This window comes from Coturnix japonica, chromosome 2 (genome assembly GCF_001577835.2).
Source record: "Coturnix japonica isolate 7356 chromosome 2, Coturnix japonica 2.1, whole genome shotgun sequence".
Classification (NCBI taxonomy): Eukaryota; Metazoa; Chordata; class Aves; order Galliformes; family Phasianidae; genus Coturnix; species Coturnix japonica.
Window position 1 is genome coordinate 62,582,293 of NC_029517.1, and position 21,157 is coordinate 62,603,449.

The 21,157-nt window shown below is 37.2% G+C and overlaps 1 protein-coding gene across 6 annotated transcripts in view; it reads right to left on the reverse strand.

The window, feature by feature from the left end:
- The window catches only part of PIGN (phosphatidylinositol glycan anchor biosynthesis class N), a 97,540-nt gene that overhangs the window by 34,940 nt on the left and 41,443 nt on the right, over positions 1–21,157 (reverse strand). For all 6 annotated transcript variants that reach the window (XR_001553247.2, XM_015854523.1, XM_015854530.2 and 3 more), the window contains 5 exons: positions 20,137–20,229; positions 18,019–18,074; positions 5,191–5,269; positions 3,225–3,404; positions 97–233 (listed from right to left, as the gene is read on the reverse strand). Coding sequence is in view for 5 of the 6 variants with exons in the window: in XM_015854523.1 (XP_015710009.1) it covers positions 97–233; positions 3,225–3,404; positions 5,191–5,269; positions 18,019–18,074; positions 20,137–20,229 (545 nt within the window). In the remaining variant the exon portion in view is untranslated. The remainder of the gene's footprint in view (positions 1–96; positions 234–3,224; positions 3,405–5,190; positions 5,270–18,018; positions 18,075–20,136; positions 20,230–21,157) is intronic.

Below are 21,157 nucleotides of genomic sequence, written 5' to 3' on the forward strand. Positions count from 1 at the left end.
TCTCTCAAACTTACAGGAATAATTTAATTGTCAACAAAAAGGAAACACAGATCTGGTTTTATAAATCATTCTTTGTAAAACATACTCTTTACTCACTCTCTCACAACTGCATACCATACGGGTACTGGCAACAGACAGTATACATAGTATGTCCAAGGGCTCGTTTGAATCAACAGGAAAAAAGCTATTATCATCCCAAGAAACGTAAAACCGTACAAGGGACCAGTAGATTCCTGAAAAACAAACAGTTTGGCAAACATTGTTGAAACGGTAGTAAAACAGTTTAAACAACACGCTGTCTCCCACTTGCAAATGTTATGCTAAAATGCTGCTCAAGCTGCCTTGTGACTATGAACACAACTCTGGATGCGATCTCCAGCAAAACGCAAAAACTGACAGTAGGATTTGAAATTCCAAGTATTTCTCAACATAAGGTTCTGCAGGAAGCTCTGAATAGTTAAAGTCCACTTGTAGCACTTGGAAGCCTAATGCATGCAGCATTATTTATGTTCAACTTATGCTTGAAGTCCAATGGAACACAAAATTCTGCAGCTTGGAAAAAAAATCAACTCTTAAATTTAGGTTCTAAGAGACTTGTAGCGTAACCTCTTAAGTTCAAGATAATAGCATTCAAAAACATAAAGTCTTCAGGATTTAAGGACAACAATGGAAGGTATCTTGCCATCAGCTTTCCACAGCTAAACTCCTGTAAGTTACAGGAGTTGTTTCTATCTTTAGCATTTAGATTAGCATTAAGCTAAACTAGCCTCAAATTCTATTTGCTGCAAACAAAACAGAGACAAAAGCTAGGACAGCAGTGAAGGAGGTGCTCCATCAATCAACCCAATTCTTCCTGATGCAAATCAGGGTGGCTGCTGAAGAGCCCATGGAGGTTGATGGGGACTAATCATCAATTAGCAGCAACCTCCCACTTGTAAAAAGAGGAGCATTAAACAGTCAATCCATCCACCTTTCACTTGGTCACTGGACTACTTTTCCTTATGTAGGGACACTAAGGTAAGAGAAGATTATGTTCAATTTTAAAGAGTTTTATCTTTCAGCATTGCAACTCAAGGCAGCAAAGGCAGCTTTAGTAACAGCTGCCCCCAGCATAATGCGTAGGCAGTGACTGAAAGAGCTACTTTCTTCTGTATGATCAGTTTCTTAGAATGACCTGTTTAGGAAGATATGTGACTATGTTAAATATGCTGAAGAAGAAAAGACACTCAATTAGCAGGTCACACTGATGAGTTAGCAGGTTTTTATTTTCCCCTACTGTAACCAATATAAAACTGCCCTGATCTAAACTGACAGCAAATGCAAGCTCTAAATGATTTTTAAAATAAAATTTCTGCTAAAATATGCCATTAGGGAAAAAAATGCCACATAGATGCTGATCTAATGCAATTTTATTTTATTAGTTTTAAACTTTACATTTGCAGTCATGTAGGCAAAATGAATATGTATAGCTATGATAGGCACACAACATAATTTATTGCTGAATGGGTAAACAAACACAATCAACGTTTTATTTCATACAGATGCAAAGATTATACAATCCAATAATTGGCCATGCACTGAAGATGGAAATCAGATTTGCATATCCCCTGAATGTTTAAAAGCAGATTAAAAGGTTAGACTTCTTGCTAAGAAAACCAACACACTACTCTCAAAGAAAGAAATGTTTTTTCATAAGTAGCACAAGAAGCCACAAACTTTTATAGATGATATATACAGGATATGAAGTTTCATTATTCAAAGGCTGCTACCAGATTTTATAAGGCTGTGCTTTGCAGAAGACCGTCAGTGGTAGATTAGTTTCTCAGCAATATTCTTTAAGTAGCTCCACTATTACCCATAAACCAAATAACTTCCATGTAAGAAGTACTGGTCTCACACTGTGACTCCATAAGTATACAGCAACACTAAAAAAAAGTATGTTTCAACAGAAAAGGGTCTGTTGCTAAAATTGCCAAAGGAGATTTTCTACACAGGCTATAAGAAGCCTCTTTTTTCCACCAGTACTACTGGCATAAAGTTTATCTTCAGTGAAATATCAAAAACTGTATGTATCAAATTAGTTTAGAATAAAAAATTTTACAGTGACTAAAAAAATCGTGGGTTTACTTTATTTTTCTATTTTTTTGGTAATGATTTTGTTCATATCTAACACATAACACACATCCTGAACTATTCTCGGTTATTTGATGAAAGAAATCCTAAGTCATGCACAAAACTCATGAATATTTTCCAATTCAATTTTGTTTGATAATTTTCACTAAAGGCTGCGACTCTCTCATTTCAGCCAATTGTTAAAACACCAAGATAGCATGATAGGAATTTTCTCAGAGTAACTTACTGAAGGTGGTAAATATGCTACGTGAGTGCACCTTCTATTACCAAATTAAACAATTCAGTTTGTTCTTAACAGAAATTCTAGAAGTCTGGGAGGATTTATTTTTTCCCTAGGGCTTCAATCCTGCCCTAGTGAAATGCTCGTATTTTGCCTGTTCACCTTTTCAAAGTCTCTCTTTTCTGATGAATGACTGAAACAAAAATGCATTTCCTTGGGTTTTGTACACTAGGAAATATCAAGCCACCAATCTTGTCAAAAAAAGTTTCTTCCAGCTTTCATGTCTTCTGCTTTAATCTTTTAAACCATAAATAAAAGAGTAAACTGATCTGTGAAATCACAGTTCGCTTTTCTATTAAAACAAGTTATAAATTTAAAAAAAATGCCATCTTGGAACTGCTCCAATTCTGAAGGCTGACTATTCACTGGCACAGAGGACAGGAACAAAATTTACATGCAAAAATCAAAATGGAAGTGCAAAGTCTGTATTATTGTAAAAAATATTATTATTGTTAGAGAGCTGACTAACTAGAAATGAATTACTTGCATTAATTGTAATAAAGACAGACTCTCTAATAGTTTTAAATTATTACATTTGCATTGGCTTTTAGTAAAATGCGTATCTGTGGGAAAGGAATTCAGAAAACACAGTAATGCATGTTCTGATTTACAATGCATAGTTAATACTGATTCTACTTCATGGACCAATAGTGACACCAGGCAGGATGAGAGCTTCTAGCCCCACAGCTTCCCAGTTCCCATGTGCAGTCAAGAGAACTGAGCAGTGGAAGGTGTACAGTTTGGTCCCCTGCACAAAGAGGCCAAGTATACATAATGCTGAAAACAGAAATAACAGAAATTTCCAACTTACCTTATTATTACTCTGATAATTAATCAAATTGGTGTGAGTCTTGATAATCACCAGAATTACATAAGTTGTCCAGCCCACAAAACTTACTGCAATGCTTAGGCCCAGGAATAACCTGTCATAAGTATGGTAATATGACAGGCCTTCCAAAGCAAGGTTAATCAGCGTTTTGCACAGAGATACCTAGAGGCAGACAAAATATACAAGCATGAGTTTAAGGTAGTCTAAGTTCCACACAACAAATCAGCCTAACCAATAGCAGCTGGAGTTCCAGCAGCTTTGATGGTCTTGGCATGTGTGTGTAATCAGGTGCAGCTTTTTGGCCAGCACTGACTGCTGGAATAGGCTCTGCTTCAGACTGTTGGACTTAAAATCGACCATCACTTGTCTCATTCACCACCCTTCTGAGCCACAACACTGGTGAGGATGATGAAAGCTATGTAGGCAGCACATCTTGAACAACATCTACTACAAAACACGTTTTTCCCACCAGCATTTGAACATATTTTACCTTCATGGGTGAGTCATTAAAAAAGCAGTCCTGAGTTTCTGAAGGTACCACATTTAAATAAGCGGAGAACTATGGATAGAAGCAGATGCAGATAGGTTTTACTCAGTCTAATCATAGGTTGTTCAGCAGATCTGCCCCAGTCAGATCAGAGATGAGGTACAAGGAGAAGGGCAGTAATATTTAACGTGTGTCTGTTTCCTTTGAGGAGAAGCCTTACACACAACTCTTGGAAAAGCATAAAGTTGCTCAAAATAAATGAATTACAGCATGCTGGTATCAACTGCTTGCAGCTACCCATTCAAGTGAAGTGATAGATACTATTTAAGCCACAACATTAGGACAAAATTCCCATCCACTGAAAAAGATATGACAACCAGAAGTCTGGCAAGGGACAAAGTCCATCAAAATCATATCCTTCCTTAGGATAAAGAATCTGGAGCACAGTTATTATGTGGAGCACCTGAGGGAACTGGGATTGTTCAGTCTGGAGAAGAACAGGCCCAGGGGAGATCCTATTGCTCCCTACGACGACCTGAAGGGAGGTTGTGGCAAGGTAGGGTCAGCTTCCACTCCAGAGTAACAAGCAACAGAGGAGAGGGAAGGGCCTTAAGTTGTGCCAGGGGAGGTTCAGGTTGGACATTAGGAAAACATTCTCCAAAAGAGTGGTTGGGCACTCATGAGAAAGGGAGGGAAAGCAGGGGAGAAAAAAAAAAGAGCTGAACCCTAGCACCTCATGGAATTATTCCTCCATGCAATTGCCAGGTTAAAAGCAATCTCACAGGTTAAATCTTTTCACGTACTTTTAACACAGAATTCAGTAACTAAACTGAATGCAGAAATGGAAGACTTCTTTGTACCATTTAGCCCCACAAATTACTTCTGTGTGTGTCAAAATGCAAACCCTGTCCCCACTGCCATCACAAAGTGCTCTGTCTCAGAGAGTGGCAGCAAATGCTTAGAAAGGTATTTAAAAACGGGGAAGCACAGAATGATGCTGCATATGGCTTTCAGTTTCTGACAAATCGAAATGTGAAATAAAAAACATGAACAGGTGGTTCAGGTAAGAGAACTGCAAAACAAATCAAGGTCTGTGATGGAGCGAGACATACTTTTCCATGGAACTAGCAGCTTAGGAAGAATGATTATGAACTACACTCCTTAGTTGCTCTTTTAAGAGTGGTAAATATAAACACTGTGTGCTTGTATATTGTGAAATGGTAACAAAAAGATTAAGAATTATGAGGAAAATAATGAGTAAGTCAGAATTATTTGTTAGAACTGATGTCATGAAATGCAAATTTTTAGAGACAACAAGATTTTTTGTTGAAAAGTGAGAAGTACATCAGAAGGATGTAAAGAGTTATTTCCAGATTTCTTCTAAGTTAAACAAACTGAAATGTATTTACATGTAGCAGAAGTTCTCAAGGTTTCTAGAAGATACATAGCAAAGACACTTACTGCTTCATTGTACTTCTGTTGCTGAATATACAGTCTTGCTTTCTTTAAAAAGTTGATCTGCTCAGAATCAGAAAGTGGTCTGTACAAGAAAACACAAACGGGAAGAGGCATGAAAACTACTTCGTAATCAAGAAAGATTCTGGAACAAAAAGTATCAGGACTTCATTTGTGGAATAAGCCATTTCTTTAACACACGATTCAACATTTTTGCTAACTAATTTATCCCAAGAACTTTTCCTTAAGATACTTTTTTTTAACACTGGGATTCCCACCTTTTTTGATAATGCAAATTCTCTCACTTGTGCGTTATTGTTGACCATTGCTGTGGACAAGAAACACTTCACACACAAGAGTTAAGCCACTTAATTGATTTGGTAGTCATGATTGTAAACTGCATAGGGTGTATTGTTCAGGTTCCACAGTTACAATTAGATGATGTCTAACAATCTTTTCTTTAAAAAAATCTGAGAGCTTGTCTCCTCTTCCGCAGGGAACTGTTAGAGCCCCCTCAATAGAGTTACCTGGTTGCACTGAGGTCTATGGTGAAAACATCTGATTTTAATGAGTTTAATTTATCGTCCTAAGTCATTTCTATGATTCTTCCTTTACAGGAAGTAGCATCATGGAAAAACAAGTCAGTCAGCCAACTCCCACTGATCAGAGAAGACAGGAGCTAAGTCCCATTCCACGTTGTTCTAGTTTACCTAGAATGGTAGCGAGCAAGAAGATCTCCTAGGCAAATTATCATCCATTAGACAGCCACTATCCTCAGCCTCCATCACCACAGGCACACAGTGATGTGGATTACCATGCTGTGATAGTCGATCAACAGGAAAGCTTTCCTTCACACTCTCCACAATGCCACTGAGATACAGTACCATCTCCCTCAGCCCAGCAGTGTGACAGTCCCTCACACACACCTTGTGCAGAAATCCCCAATCTGTGTTTTAGGCAGTGTCAAATCCAGAGCCAGTCTTGGAGTCTCATTCCTATTATTTTAATCCAGCCAATCACCTGGTTTTCCACTTGGTTGAACCACAAGGCAGCTTTTGATCTCACGCCACCACTGCCTTGAAACACTTATTCCCAATTGTTTGCTATGAGCTTCAGGAACTACTACTGCTTGCCAGCCAGTAGATGATAGCATCACCAGATAGCTGATGCATCGTCAAGAATACATACACTATCTTTCTTTATAGGGGAACAAATGGAATTTGTGCCTACAACTAAGGTTCCACACCTGGAATTTACCCAGGTATCATTAAATTAAAAAGGCAATACTTGTGTACTAAAATCACATATACAACACAACATGCTGAACAATGCACAACACCAGAGACCTTGAGACTTACTGAAGTATCACTTTAGAGGAATTCAAGAACATTTGGATGCACTGAGAATTCAGTGCAATGCTGAAAATAGGACTCAGCTCCACTCATATGCATTCGGTAATGAGATGTTCCCCAACAGCATACTACTACAAATTAAAAGGTAGTCAGGTTGTGGAGAACAAAAAACAAAGCCATAAATTGCTTAAATCTATCCTTTTGAGATAGGCCACAAAAAACAAAGGAATAGAGAAGAAGAAAAAGTAATATCTAAATCAGTATCTCATGTGTTCTTAGATGGTTAAGCATATTGGTTGACTGGGAATATCTGAACACATGCAGAATTTCAGTTTAAGAAAGTAAACGAAACAAAATTCATCAGATGTAATAAGAATTTCATCTTTTACAGACCAAAGTTACGAGATAGTGTTATCTTCGTTTTGACTATCAGAATACAAACAGGAGAAATAGTTTTGTAGGCTTTCATTTTGGATGGCAAATGCGAGTCTTTGAAGATAACAGCAGTTAGCTTAAATTTAACTAAAACAACCATTTAGAAGATTTAGAATACTAAGCAGATAGTGTTAGAGAAAAGAATAAACTGATCAGTTATTTCCCCGTGTTTCAGTACGCAAAAACCCAGAGGCACTACTATTATGCTAATTTATTCTCAAGGTCATCTAAGGCACATGTGCCATTAATATTAATAGAAATAAAATGAATTTAGTGATCATTATTAAAAAGATAATGAACTCCACAAAGAAACAAAGTTATAGGTGTGTATGTTCTTCCCAGCTACCCATCGCCAAAATCCAGTTCTACCAAATACAAAATGAGAAGCCCAACCAGTAAAATGAAGCATATTTCCATACCACAACAATATTTAAGAAGTTTTATTCTATTAACAAAAATACACAGAGAATGCATTTGGTCAACTCAAATTTGTTCTCCTTCCTTTGAACAAGGAAGTATTACTGAATATATCACTCACGTACTGTAAAGTGTAACCATAAAATTAAACAACTAAGAACTCAATGGTCACATATTATTTACATTATGAGCATTCACACTTTAAGGACTGAAAAGATTTAAAATTACATTCTCCACAGGAAAGGATGGTAACACTATGAGAAAGCCACCTTAAAAAAAAACAAAATTACTTATCAGAAACAGTTTTCTAGCTTGAGACAGTAAAATCCCAGCTTCATCCATGAATAAACATACTTAATTATGAAACAAAACAATTGGGCTAATTGTGCAAGTGCTTATAAACTATCCCTTACGAGATGTTAGCTTCCCTTCTCTTAAGTGTACCTGACAAAATTAATCTTTCCAACACATCATTCATGCCTTATATAAGTTAAACTATTTGACAGCACTCATAACAAGACTGTGATGAACGAAGGCTACCATAGCAATGTCAGAGGGACCTCTCTTTGGCCAGTAAGCTTTATTTATCATCATGCCAAAAAATTGCCATCCCCATCAGCATACTGCAGACAACCTATGAAATAAAAATCACAGAACAAAAAGAGACATCTTGCAATTATATCTTTACCCTCTATTACTAGCATGTTAATCTTATTATGTCTGATTATTTAAGTAGTGATTTACAGTCATTATTTCATACAGTAAATTTTCCAGAATTATACTATAAAAAAGTAACCCCTTAGGATCTGCAGTAGTTTAACGCTTAAAAGGCTTCAGATTTAATTATGTGAGTCAAGGACGCATATGCAGAAGGGTAATGCTATGTATGAAGAAAAATGCTAAGCTTTTTTAAGAGTACTGTTAACTGAAAACAAACTTATTTCAGCTGTTTTGCTTCACATACATGCAAATGTCCTTGTATGTAAAATTAATTAACTATTCGTACTTGAGAACTTTTAATTTCTTGCAGGAGGATTTAATAGTCTCTTCAAAACTCTCTTCTCATTAAATTCACCTGGGCTCACCTTTCAAATCTGTTGAGGTCCCTCTGAATGGCATCCCTTCTTTCCACTGTGTCAACTGCACCACTCAGCTTGGTGTCATCAGCAAACTTGCTGAGGGTGCTCTCAATTCTGTCATTGATGTCACTGATAAAAAAGCTAAAGAGTACTGGTCCCCTGGGGGGACACAGCCTCCACCTGGACACAGAACCATTAATCACTACCCTCTGTCTGCGGCCTTTCAGCCAATTCCTTATCCATAGGGTAGTCTACCCATCAAACCCACATCCCTGCAATTTGGAGATGGAGAAGGACAACTGGAATAAAGCCTGATAGGATACTGAACATGTGAGACAGCAGACATTCTCATCTGCTTTACTATGAATTTCCTAACCCTAAAACAGCTGGCAGGTAAAGAAGCATCAGATAGGTGCCTGCCAAACAATCCTGACAAACCTTTTTGTCAAAAGGCTGAGCAGCCACAGATTCTAATCCTCTTCTCAAGATGATTCCTGGTATTTTGACAAATTACAACCCCCCCAAAATTACCCTAAACTAACATTGCCCCTCTCAACACAAAATTCTACCTGTCTCCATCCCACCCACAGAGCAACCTAAGCTTCATGGCAGGCACTCCCATTTTTCCATGATGTGGGCACTGAGGGGTCAGCACTACAATCTCTGCTCTCACCAGGAGGGAAAATAGCCAGCAACAGAAGCAGCTGAATATATTCAGGCTGTTTACCATCTACCCCACTGTGAGGGAACCATACCAAGAAGGACAGATTGCTTCCAGTTCAGCAATCCTGCAATCAGCTGAAATAATACTTAGAGGACCAACTATTACTATTTTGATCCACATCACTGCTGCTGGCAAAATGACATCTTAAAAGCACAGATATAAAAAGGTTCTGTTTTTTTTTGCTGGGCCTCTACTCAAAAGATATTCCAGTAACAGAGCAACACTTTCTCGCAGCTCTTTTCAAAGCAGCAACAGGCTTTGAAAACAAAGTCAGTCTCCTATGAGATGCCTTCATACATTCCCACAGTCCAACAGACAGCATCTCATCATGCTCCAAGTGAGCAAGAAGCAAGCAAGATGCTTATAGTGAGCAATGCAAGTTCAGTTTGACACAAATGTGACTGCATTCTTATGCCTGATCCATAACAACCTCACACTAAAAAGCAATCTTCAAGAGCAGATATCTGATATTAAATATTAATTATTATTAACTAGCCTAATCTTATCGATCTGAAATTTCTTTCAAAGGCATAGTGGGTAGCCTTTTAGATGGAGCAGAATGAAGTACATAATACAAAGCCCTTCCACTTTTCCATCAAGAGCAGAGAATCATCTGAAAGCAAACTGCAAGCAATGTGAAGTCATGAGTTCATTCAGTGAACCGGGGAAAAATCAACCAAATAAATATTTACAAAATCACATTCTGGAACCATGATGTTTACTTCCTATTGAGCTTGCTGTACAGTAGAGAGTACATGATGCTACTAGAGGCAATGATCAGGAAAAATGACTGTATTACAGTTCCACGGACTTCACCAAACAACACACTTATATTAATTTTAATATTCATTCAGAAGCTGATTTTCTCCATTTTTGTGCTCTAGTTCTCTGGATACACTGGTTCAAAGAACTGCTTTACTGTGTATTCTTCCAAAGATCTGCCGAAAGCACATACTGTGAGACAGAGAAACTCCTTTGCATGTGTTTTAGTGATCAAACAGTGAAATATCAAAGATTAAATGACTCAGTGGGTAACTTGGTGATGCTTGATCTATTTAGATAGACTGAATTCTAACAATTTACTGAAACATTTTCTGCTAAGCTACTAAAAAGGCAAGGCCTATGAAATTTAGTTCTCATAATTCAGAAAATGCACCTTATTTAGAAGTGAAAAAAATCATGGCAACACTGTAGTGTTCTAAAGCTGTGCTTATTTAAAAGAAAAGGCATACCAACAGTAAAGGGTTAACCCTCTATCACATCTGCGTAAGGGTCAGGACCCTCAGTATCCTCACTTCGGTCTTGATCTAGCACCCTCTGTTCTCCCACTTCTCCAGCGTCAGGAGCCTCAGTTTTGTATTGCCTAAATTCAGCTGGGCTTTTGTGGTTTCTAGGTTTTCCAACTATTCTTCCAGAGGGCAAATCAGTCAGTCTAACTGGAGGGCTGTACTCAGTTGTCTTTGCAAATTTTTTCTTTAACAAGCGTGAAATAAATGAAAGAAATGAAAGAAATGAAAGAAATGGAGTAAGAACAGCAATAAGAGACTCCTGTTTTAAGCTCTGGGTGTTTTTGTTCTGTAAAGTATAAAGAAGGAATACACACCTCCACAGATACCAGTAAGCATTGTTACTGATACATTTCTAACACGCAGGCTTTCACATTTATATTTACAAACATATAAAGGAAGAAACAGGACATCAAGAGAAACACAAGAAGCGGCCTGACTGCTAATGGCTTAATTCTAGGCTACCAAATCCTAAAAACTAAAATAGCCTTTATTCCCACAGTTCAGCATCCCTGATGAAGCATATTCATACATTCAACAGCAAAGTGCCTTAGGATATTTATGTAAATCCTTTAGATAGCAAAGATGAGAGAAAAAGAGCTAACTGCCAGCTGCCAGTTCACCGAACAGTAAGAAACAAGATAACTGGGCTGCATACAGCATGAGTCTGCACGCAAACTACTGCTACAGGAGGTGTAGACAAGCAGAGGCCAAACAGCAGCCCCTCTGGCCCTCAGGGAATTAAGGAACTGGAGCAGGGATCTCCCTTGTTTCGCACAGAGGAACTCTGACACACCTTTACTTCATACTCACGACCATTTCAGAGGTCATTTTGTCAGACTGCTCCTCTGCTGCCAACTATCACACATCAACAAGAAGGAATGGAGTACTGGTGGGAAGGTTCAACCTCTACTGTCAATACCACCAATACCCACCTCCGATGTTGCGGGCCAACATAACAAAATAGGAGGCATTACTTTCAGAGCAGCCCTCATACATAGGCACGAGGCATTTTACCCAGCAGCCCAAGGGACAGTAGATTTACTATTTTCCTTTAACTTATTAAAACAGCTATTTTAAGCTATTTGTTCTGTCTTTCTTACTGATATCCACAGAGCCCTGTGCTGTTTCTCTCACCACACTCACCTGCTGAGGAATATCCCCTGACCTTCCCATGCCACTGCCTCTGCCTGTCCTGGACATGACCCCCATCCTCATTACATGAAACCTTGAACTCCAAGAAAAGGCCAAACAGATTTACACAAGGAAACACAGAAACACGTATAAATCTTTTAATATATTATCTTATAGATTAGCCTCTTAGCTTCTTCTAAAGACCTTACCTACTTCCCACTGGGTAATAAATCCAATTACATTCAGTCCTTCTCCGCAGAAGCCACTGCCAGTAAGCCTTTCATATAAAAACTAAAAGCTTCTTGGTGCATTGCTGAAACCTGAGAGCAGCAGGATGCCTGCCTTCTAAGAAGATTGCATCCTCCCTGATCAGTGTTCAGCAGAGCATTCTAGACACAGCACATTCAGTGAAACAGAAGATCACTTTTGGCCAAAGCACATGCGCTTTATAGCACGGGCATTAATTTCTCATACATCCAACAGTGGAGTTATTTTTCAGTATAAAATTGGTGCTACAACTTTTTTTTTTTTCCCCCCCTTCTCTCTCTCTCTCTCTCTCCATTTGAGCACACTTTTGTTTCTTTAGTGGTTCACTATAACTTCATATGTATTTACACTGGTTCTTAAAACTAAGAGCTGAAGAGAAAGTGCAGTGATCTACCTCCCAGACACCAACAGGCTAAAAGTGCCCATACTCACCTGCTTATACTGGCTACCTCAGAAGCAAGCAGATACCAAGATCCCCATTTTCTAACACAGTAGGGACCACATGAGAAAAGGAAAAGACTGGATGCCTTACCAGACCTCACTAGCTGCTACCAGAAGATGCTGTCCTTTATTCTTGACCACAAGATAAAGGGGCTGAAATTTCTTCCCCAGTTAATTTAGTAGTGCTTCTGATAAATCAAGGTTCCTCTGGAAACACAAAGGATTCACACAAATGACAAGGGGAGTAAACACTGTTACAAATACTCTTTCCTATGGCAATAGTTCCACCCTTTTCTCCTTATATTTAATTATGAATTAACCAGCACATTACATCTCAGGTACTACAACTTTCCTAAATAAATGCCATTTATTAGAACAAAACAAGAACGAGATGCTTTAAAGGATGCACTACGTCTACTGACCTTAAGGGACCCTAACCTTTATGGAGGGAGGAGAAATCACTTGTTGCACTTCGATCCAAACGTCAGTTTTGTGGAAATATCAGTTTTGAAAGACAGAGTGAGCCATGTAGTGCTGTGTATTCAGTCACAAAAAGGAAGAAAAAAGTATTTGTGTATAAGTCATTTTCTGAATTTGCTGTACATTTTCAGAGACATTAGGAAAGAACTATTTTCCATCACCATGACAAGTACATGATATATAGCTACGTGGAAGGACTCAGTCTATCTGATTGATACTTCCCTGCATCAAACCCATGCAAATTTTTAAGACAGTCATACCTCAATTCATCTTGGAGACTAGGGAGAATGAAAAGTTGCATTTTAATATAGCAGAGAAGAATGTTTTAATAGCTGTACACTACACATGTTAAAAACAGAGATCTTCTACAGAGCTATAGCTATGGAAGTCATGGCTTGACTATATGCAAAAAGTAAGTCCTTGGGATGGTTAAGATGTTGTATTCAACTAATTAAGTTATTTTAAAGATGTAGCATCAACATGGGATGGGATACATGAGATGATACTGATCTGACATTAAACAATGCTTAAGCCATTTCCTGAAAAAACAATACAAAAAACAAAAAAATGCCTTACTGATATAAAACACTGAAGATATTAAAAAAAAAAACAACAAAAAAAAAAAACCCAAACACAGCTAGAGGAAAACAAGCACTGACTGTAATCCAGCTGCTCATCTTCTTTGTATATGATTTTTCTTAACCTACTGCTCTTGCCATCTTGCTGTGTGCCAAATCAGAACCTGAACAGCTGGAAGCAGCCTTTCCCCAAAAGCACTGTATGTGCTGGTTGTACACAAAAATCACTCCTGTGCTTCTATGTAATTTAATATATTAAGTCACTTGCACCTATCTGAATAATCAAATAGCTTTAATTGGTTAGGAGAATTTCCATGCAACACTGATGTTCTCTCTATTCTCCTCACTATGCCAGTCCTCCCCTTCTACAACTCTTAGGACTATTTTCACAGCCCAGAGATGCCAGCTTTGGAAATGCTTTTGCAGCAGTAGCATCTGGCCCCTTGGCATACACCTCTTCAAACTGTGCCAGCTATGCAGTTGCCTTCAGGTACATCAAGTGGTCAGAATGCTAATACAAAAGTTCACTATCCTGGACATCGGTTTTTCTCTGTCAGCAGTCTAAAGGTTTGTCCTCCCTCTCTCTTCCTGCAAAGCATCTGGCATTTTTGTACCTGCCTTTCTTAAATATATATATATATATAAACATATTGCCAGTGTCCCAGCTTCCCAATATGAAAAGCCTCTGATTTTGCTAAGTAAGTAATTAGTGAAGACTTGCTTGCCTTTCATAAACAGTGAAAAAAGTAGCAAGTGGAAGGAAGCAGGAAGGAAACTCAATTCAGACAGTAAATCTCTTCAGGCACTCCACTGGAATAAATACTATAAACAATTATTCAATTCAATGTAAGCCTCACAAGTAACTTGCATATAAGGGACATATCTGCTCCTATGGGAGCAAGTTGTGCACCTGGCCCTGCTGAATCAGCAGACACTTGAAGCTGACTTCCTTCCAAAAGGTACCTGTGAAATAGGTAGCCTCAGGATACACTTTTAGAAAGGTTTACTCCTTCATGAAGGGACTTTGACTAAATGTAAACAAAATTACTTGTCAGCCATACGCATCTGTTAACTACTCAAATTCTTACCTTCCCTCAAACGTGGTCAAGAAGACACTACCGGAATTTTCATTATACAACAATGATCAGATCCTTCCTTCCCATCTTCATAAATTTAACATAGTTTAGGGAATGCAATTTGGATCCATGTAATAAAGGGAACATTTCCAATGGTCTCCGTCATCCTCTGTCCACTGAGCTAATCACACCTCCATTAGAGGATAGATTATTTGTGGAAATCAGTTTTATATCAACTCAAGAAATTTCCTCTATGTCAACAATATTGTCTAAATAAGACAAACACAGCCCTGTAATATACAAGAAATAGTTCAATTCTTTTGCTGTGAACGATTCAACATACAGTTCAAACACTTGTCTTTAAATCATTGCATCTGAGGACATAAACAGTTTTCCAGTCACTTGATATTAATACACTTGAAAATTCAAGCTCAAAAACAGGATTTTCACCACAGAATATACAAATGTTTTTTTTTTACATGCTGAAAAATTAAGCTGAGGTTTTCGCTATATTCTGCTTTCCACAGAATATGTTATCTGTAAAAGTATCTCTCTCCCCCTAGATATATAAAACTTTAATAGTAATTGTACCCTCTTCTCTGAAAATTGAATGCCTCAGAAGTTTTAGATTTATGTACCTCTTTGAATTCTCATTCCCATTTCTGTTATACAGACTTAAACAACATTTATTCAATTACATAATTTAAATAATTTAAGATAGGCAATTCTTCAGACATCTTTGTTTATTTTTCCATTATCATGACAGTGAAAGAGAATCTCTAATATTCGAAAACAGAATGTTACTTTTTAAATTTCCGCATAAAGTTGATGGTCCCAAAAGCCATGAAGTATGCTTCACTAACCTCCAATAAACTGGGGAGTAATTAAACATTATGCTTTCTGAGGTTCAAGTTACAGATTTACAGCACCAGAAATATTTTAAAAGTATATTTAACTTCTTTCTACAAAAATTCAAATAAATGAACAGTGGTAGAAGAAACTACTTACACCTTACTGAAAGGATAGTAGTAGCCAGAACACACAACTGTGTTCAGCAGTAGGCAAGGTCAATAGATTAACAATAATTTGTGGGTAAACTCTCCAGACCGGTGCTGACAAATCCAAAAAATGCATACCTGTGCATAAATAAAACCTTTATACAATTACAGATTATTCTGAAACAGCATAGCAGGAGATCACCTGCTTCAGATACAAAAGTAAGCTATCCAAAGCTTCACCTTTTTAATTTCTCTTGAGAACAACAGAGCAACTGCATCATTCCATACCTTTCTATATATTAAGTAATAAATACTACTTTGTATCTGCAGAGAATTTTGCTTTCTAAGTGGTTGCTAATATAAAATTATACATAGACAATTTTACATAGACTCCCTGCTAAACATTTTTTTTTTTTTTCCCCCCAGGGTCGTAGTATTAGTGGAACAACAAATATTTAATAGATTTCAAACTGGATCACGTGGGCCATAACACTGCTGCCATCTGGGTTTCTATTCTTCAAAACATGCTTGGTAGCACACAGCAAAAACCCACTTAGACATATTAACTGTCAGAACCCTTGGGTTTGTTAACATGGACAAAGCTAGCTGTGAAGATCTGAAATGAACATCTCCTTGCTATCAAATACACTCAACCTGACCAACAGTATCACAGGAAAAGCCATTAGAAAGGGATATGCTCCCTAAGTATTTCACTCTAGTTCAAGCAAAATTTACTTAAACCACTGATGAAAGTTGGCTTACTCTAACATAGCAGATCATCAGCTAAAGCTGAAGCTCAGGCTTACATTTCACTGCTTTCACAGTCACCTCCACACAAAAGGACTCCTGGTAGCTTATCAGACACAAACCAAGTTTCAGAAATGAAGGAATGCTGTGAATACTACTTAGCACTTAGGGAAAACCTGTATAGTATATGCTGGATATGCATTAATGTGTGATGGCCTGTGCTATGAAACTTCTTCTGTTTTCCTACAGTGAAGATACAAATTTATCTTCTTAAGGAACCACATAAAGCCTTTATTCACATAACATGCAACCATTGATAACTTCTGTAAGGTAATTCACAGACCCAAGGAATCTATCAGGTCTCACATAAAAACATTTGCCATGAAACCATTACCCCAAATTCCCATTCAGTAGCTACTTTAAAATTATTGAAAGAGTAAAATCAATTTATTTTTTCCAGTGTATCATGCCAAAAAGTAACCATACTTTTATAACAAGATTTAGTCTTATTTTCGAAGAGATGAATGTCTCAAGCGTTTCAACTTTGAACAATACAACATACCACAAAAAAAAAGAGGAAAACACCAGTTCATAGTGTAATTAGTAGCAGTTAAATCCTTTAAAGATAAATCTAGCATTAAGAAAAACTCATACTATTTTACTGAATCAGATATTTATTGTAGAAAGATGAAATTGATTTAATCAAGAGCTATAAAGTCAATCTAAGTCTTCCCCACAGAACCAAAGACAACTGACCATCCATTCCATACAGCATCTTTGTTCCATATGATCAGTAAGTTCTTTGATAATACTATTGTCATTCTTAATCAGAATGCTAATTAAAACATTCATTATATGCTCAAGATTGACTTAACTGTGGTTGCAGAGAATAAGTGTCTTAGAACCTATCCTTCTGAAGAAGTTAGTGGTATTAAATAACACTATAAATCTCCGTTCAGAAAGACAGCAATCCTATTTAGCAGTTAAATGCACTTCACGGGGAACAATTTAAGTACTTTACTGTTCCTATGATATAATGATCTTAATTAACATCAGTCTCAAAGGAAAACAAGCGTGCTGAATGACAAAGCATTTCTGGAGCACATAGTAAAAACAGAACTGATCATGTTCACCCAAAGCAAAGTTTTCTCAGACCTTCTGGGGCAGGGGGATGGAAATAGGATAAAGCAGCTTTAGTTGGATAAAACTGAAGGGTGAGAAGGTCACCAACAGCTCTGCACCCTAGAACAGAGAGCTCACAGCTAAACAAATCCCTTTGAGAACTCCTTCATGAACTTGGAAACACTAATACTAGGCAGCACAAATTCTAAAGATATTGAACTTCATTTCTTGCTGTAAAACATTTTGCTTATTGGCTATTCATTGGAACTTAAACTGCAGAAGAAACAATTCGTAGTCCAACCTTGATATACATACAAACAAGGAAGAGAACTGATTTTTTTTCCCTAAACACTATAGTGACTTTAATCTCCCAAAGAATGCTAAAAGAACATAGCAAAAGGCCACAGCATACTTACTGCGAACACAGTAACTTACTGCGAAGTCTATATAAAGGTATATAGTCAAAAAGTTTAAGCCCTTAAAAAAGGATTAATGGTAAGGAATTAAACTTTTTTCTTCTTTAATTCTAATCAGAACTTTGAAATATAAATTAATTCAACAGTCTTCTTTCTAATGCAAAGTTTCATAGTCGCATGAACACTATGATTTAATATAGACTGAAGAGACCAGATTTGTCTGTTGTTGCATTTCACTGGAATAACAAAGCATTAACCAAGTTAAGTTTAAAAGGCACTTACTTAAATGGTGTGAACAGAAATGATAATGTAGTTCTCTTTTTCTGACTCATTTTAACCTGCATTAAAAAAAAAAATAAACAATTAGATGCAAGTTGCAACAAGAATAAAAATTGCATGAGGCATTAAACTAAATCATAGAAGAGACTTACATAGTAGACTCCATTAGAAAAAGGAATGAAATCAAACTATCAGTATATCATTTATACAACTCCTCTGAGCACTGAATCAGTGTTTCTGGAAAACCAAAGCTGTTCCAGTACAGGTAAAACACAATCCCCACTCCTTCTCTCAGTGATTATTATAGAAGGATTTCTACAATTCTTAGGAGAAAGGAAAGGTGTAGCTAGAAATACTAAATGAATTCACCAACAGCCTCTTATGAAAGTGCCATTATTTATGCCAGACAGGAATTGGAACTCAGCTGCAACAGTGTTCAAACAATAGTATTAGATCGATTAACCTGCGCTTGGATAAAAATAGAAGATTTTGATGACAGAGTCACTTTGCCCAAGGCCCTTCAAAACATCTTTAAGGTCTCCTGGACCAGTTTGACTTGAGTTTGACTGATGGCATAAAGCAGAGAGAACTTTCTAGCACAGTGCTCTCAGAATCTGACAGCTTGAAGTAGCAACCTGCATGTCTCATCCTATCCATGCAATACAACATACTCTCTCCAGGGAGTACAATCTGCGATCAGGTCACTCCATCACAGAAAAAGTAAAAACTCACTTGGCATGTCTAATCCAATGCACTACTTCTGCTTCAGCAATGAAATGCAAAAGAAATTCACAAGCAGTTCTTCCAAAATAATTCTAGAAATAAGCCACTCAACAAGAAAATAGTCTAACACTAAGAAATTACAGAATAAACATAAACCTACAGAAAAGTAGGACAAGAGCTACTGATTTTTTCTTAAGTATTCCCCAAGACAATACTTAACAACAAGAAGCCAAGTTACATCTTTAATACTTAGAGCAGACTTTGTTCCAACCATGGAGGCTGTACCAGCACACTTCAGCTTCACATCCAGCCAGTCAGTTCCTCTGCTATATGGCAGCTCTCCATCACAGATTTGGAAATGACTCTGCTGTTGACATGGCCCATTTGTTATCCCCAAAAACTATGTTTGGTAAGCCGTGTATTCAAGGGACAGAAAGTGCTGAAAGCACTAATCATCATGTTACAGGTGATCTCAAATCAGCTCCTTGCTCTGCTACTGTCACATGCATTTCTTGACAGCTCTGCATGACTCTGCTTTGTGTCAAAATGGAGATTTTGTGATTTTGGACTGTTTCTTACCCCATAAGTAGACAGCATATAGTGAAACACAACCTTTTTTGTTTGCTTGGACCACATGTTCTCATAACATCAAATAAGAGATGAAACAAGAAACAAAGCAGAGATAAGATAAAGCAAAACAACAGACACTGCAGCATAAGCTAAAGGTTAATTAACCCACTAATTTCATTTCTTTAATGGACACATGCCTGTTACTTTTTGATTTGTTTGTTGATTCTTTCTGAGAGCCCTGTCTCCCCAAGCACTGTCAGAAGAGATGTCTCCTTTTCCAGTTACAGAACTTGGAACTCAGTTTGAAGCCTACCTACATCCTGCCTGCAGGTTAGTTTACATTAATATCAATAAACATGAGCATTTAAAATGGCACCTATTGACATTCACTGACACTTGCTGAATGTTTATGGAGACCAAACAGTGGATGTGAGCATAGGGAGGTGCTGGGAAGCGCATTTCAGCAGTGGTGACAGCAGGTCACCTCCACTAGTACAGATTTTTACAAGCACAGTATGCAGGTTCTTGTTCACTGTTTGCAAAAATGCATAGCTAATGGTGATGACTATGCTGAGAAACAGCATGTTGCAGCTGCAAATTTGCTCTATTAAATACTACTATATTGCTCTTTGTATCTGTTGTAGTTTCCATAGAAACAAACGAGAGGCATTATTTTCAGAAGGACCTATATAGCATATGCACACAGTTTTAGCCCTTTGAATTACAGAATGCCACATATACTGTATGTCCCAGAAAACTATTTTACACAGTGCAGCAATAATTATTGTTCAAAGACACATTCTTCTTTTTCACCATATGCTTAGTTACCTTAAATTGCTCGAGAACCTGAACAGCATTGGTAAACATGCTCTCTGCTTTGAAATGATCTGTATTGTTCAGGTATTCCAGAGGTAGGGTTCCCTGGGAAAGAAAACAAATATATATATATATATTTAATATAAATATATATAATATATATTCTGTATATATAAAAAACTCAAAAACGTAAGAGAAAACAAGAATTTTTCTCACTGAATGGCAGGCCAAAATGAAGTAAGAGTGCTTCAAAGTACTACTTAAATAACTACTGTAATAGCTTTTAAATATACTACATCATTTCCCAACATCAGACTGTCCACATCACCCCAATTCCCACAGAAACATAAAAAAGGTAAGTAATGGACTTTGTTACTAAATAACATAGCAAAGAGTAATAAGATCTCAACCACTAATCTGAGGTCATTTTTAAAATACGTAGAAGCTTTCAACCCAAACCCACACTCGGTCCTGACTTGCCCAGCACTTGCGATGAGCAAGCGAACAATTCATATGCCAGGATCCCTCTTTCTTTGCAGTCTGTATGTCCAGCAAGGACTGCAGTACAGTACATGCACTTGAGCAGAGTTTGTAGAAAAAGCATTTTGAAAATGTGTTGTAAAGAGATGTTCTTAATGCAAAATAAGAAACATGATAATACAATAGCATAATGCTAACTGTCAGTCAGGTATTTATTAAACAAACTTTGGAATACCCAGAAATAAAGGAAGCAAATTCAAAGAAAAAGCCATCTCAGTGAGGACTCCCACTGTTTGTTAAATTAAAGGAACAAGATATCATCTGAAAAACCCACCACACTAAATTAAACAAGAAGTAATTAAACATTAACCTGCAAGAACTAGCCTGCTTCGTGATCAAAATCAAACGTTATTCAAACCATATTGTATTTGTAACATCCCTAAAAATACAAAAATCTTTTTAGCTTAACAGTGTAAAGTTGCAGTTTATAAAAGAATCAGCCACCTTTCCAAGTACTATACAAAATTTAAAAAGATTACATACCAAATTGAAA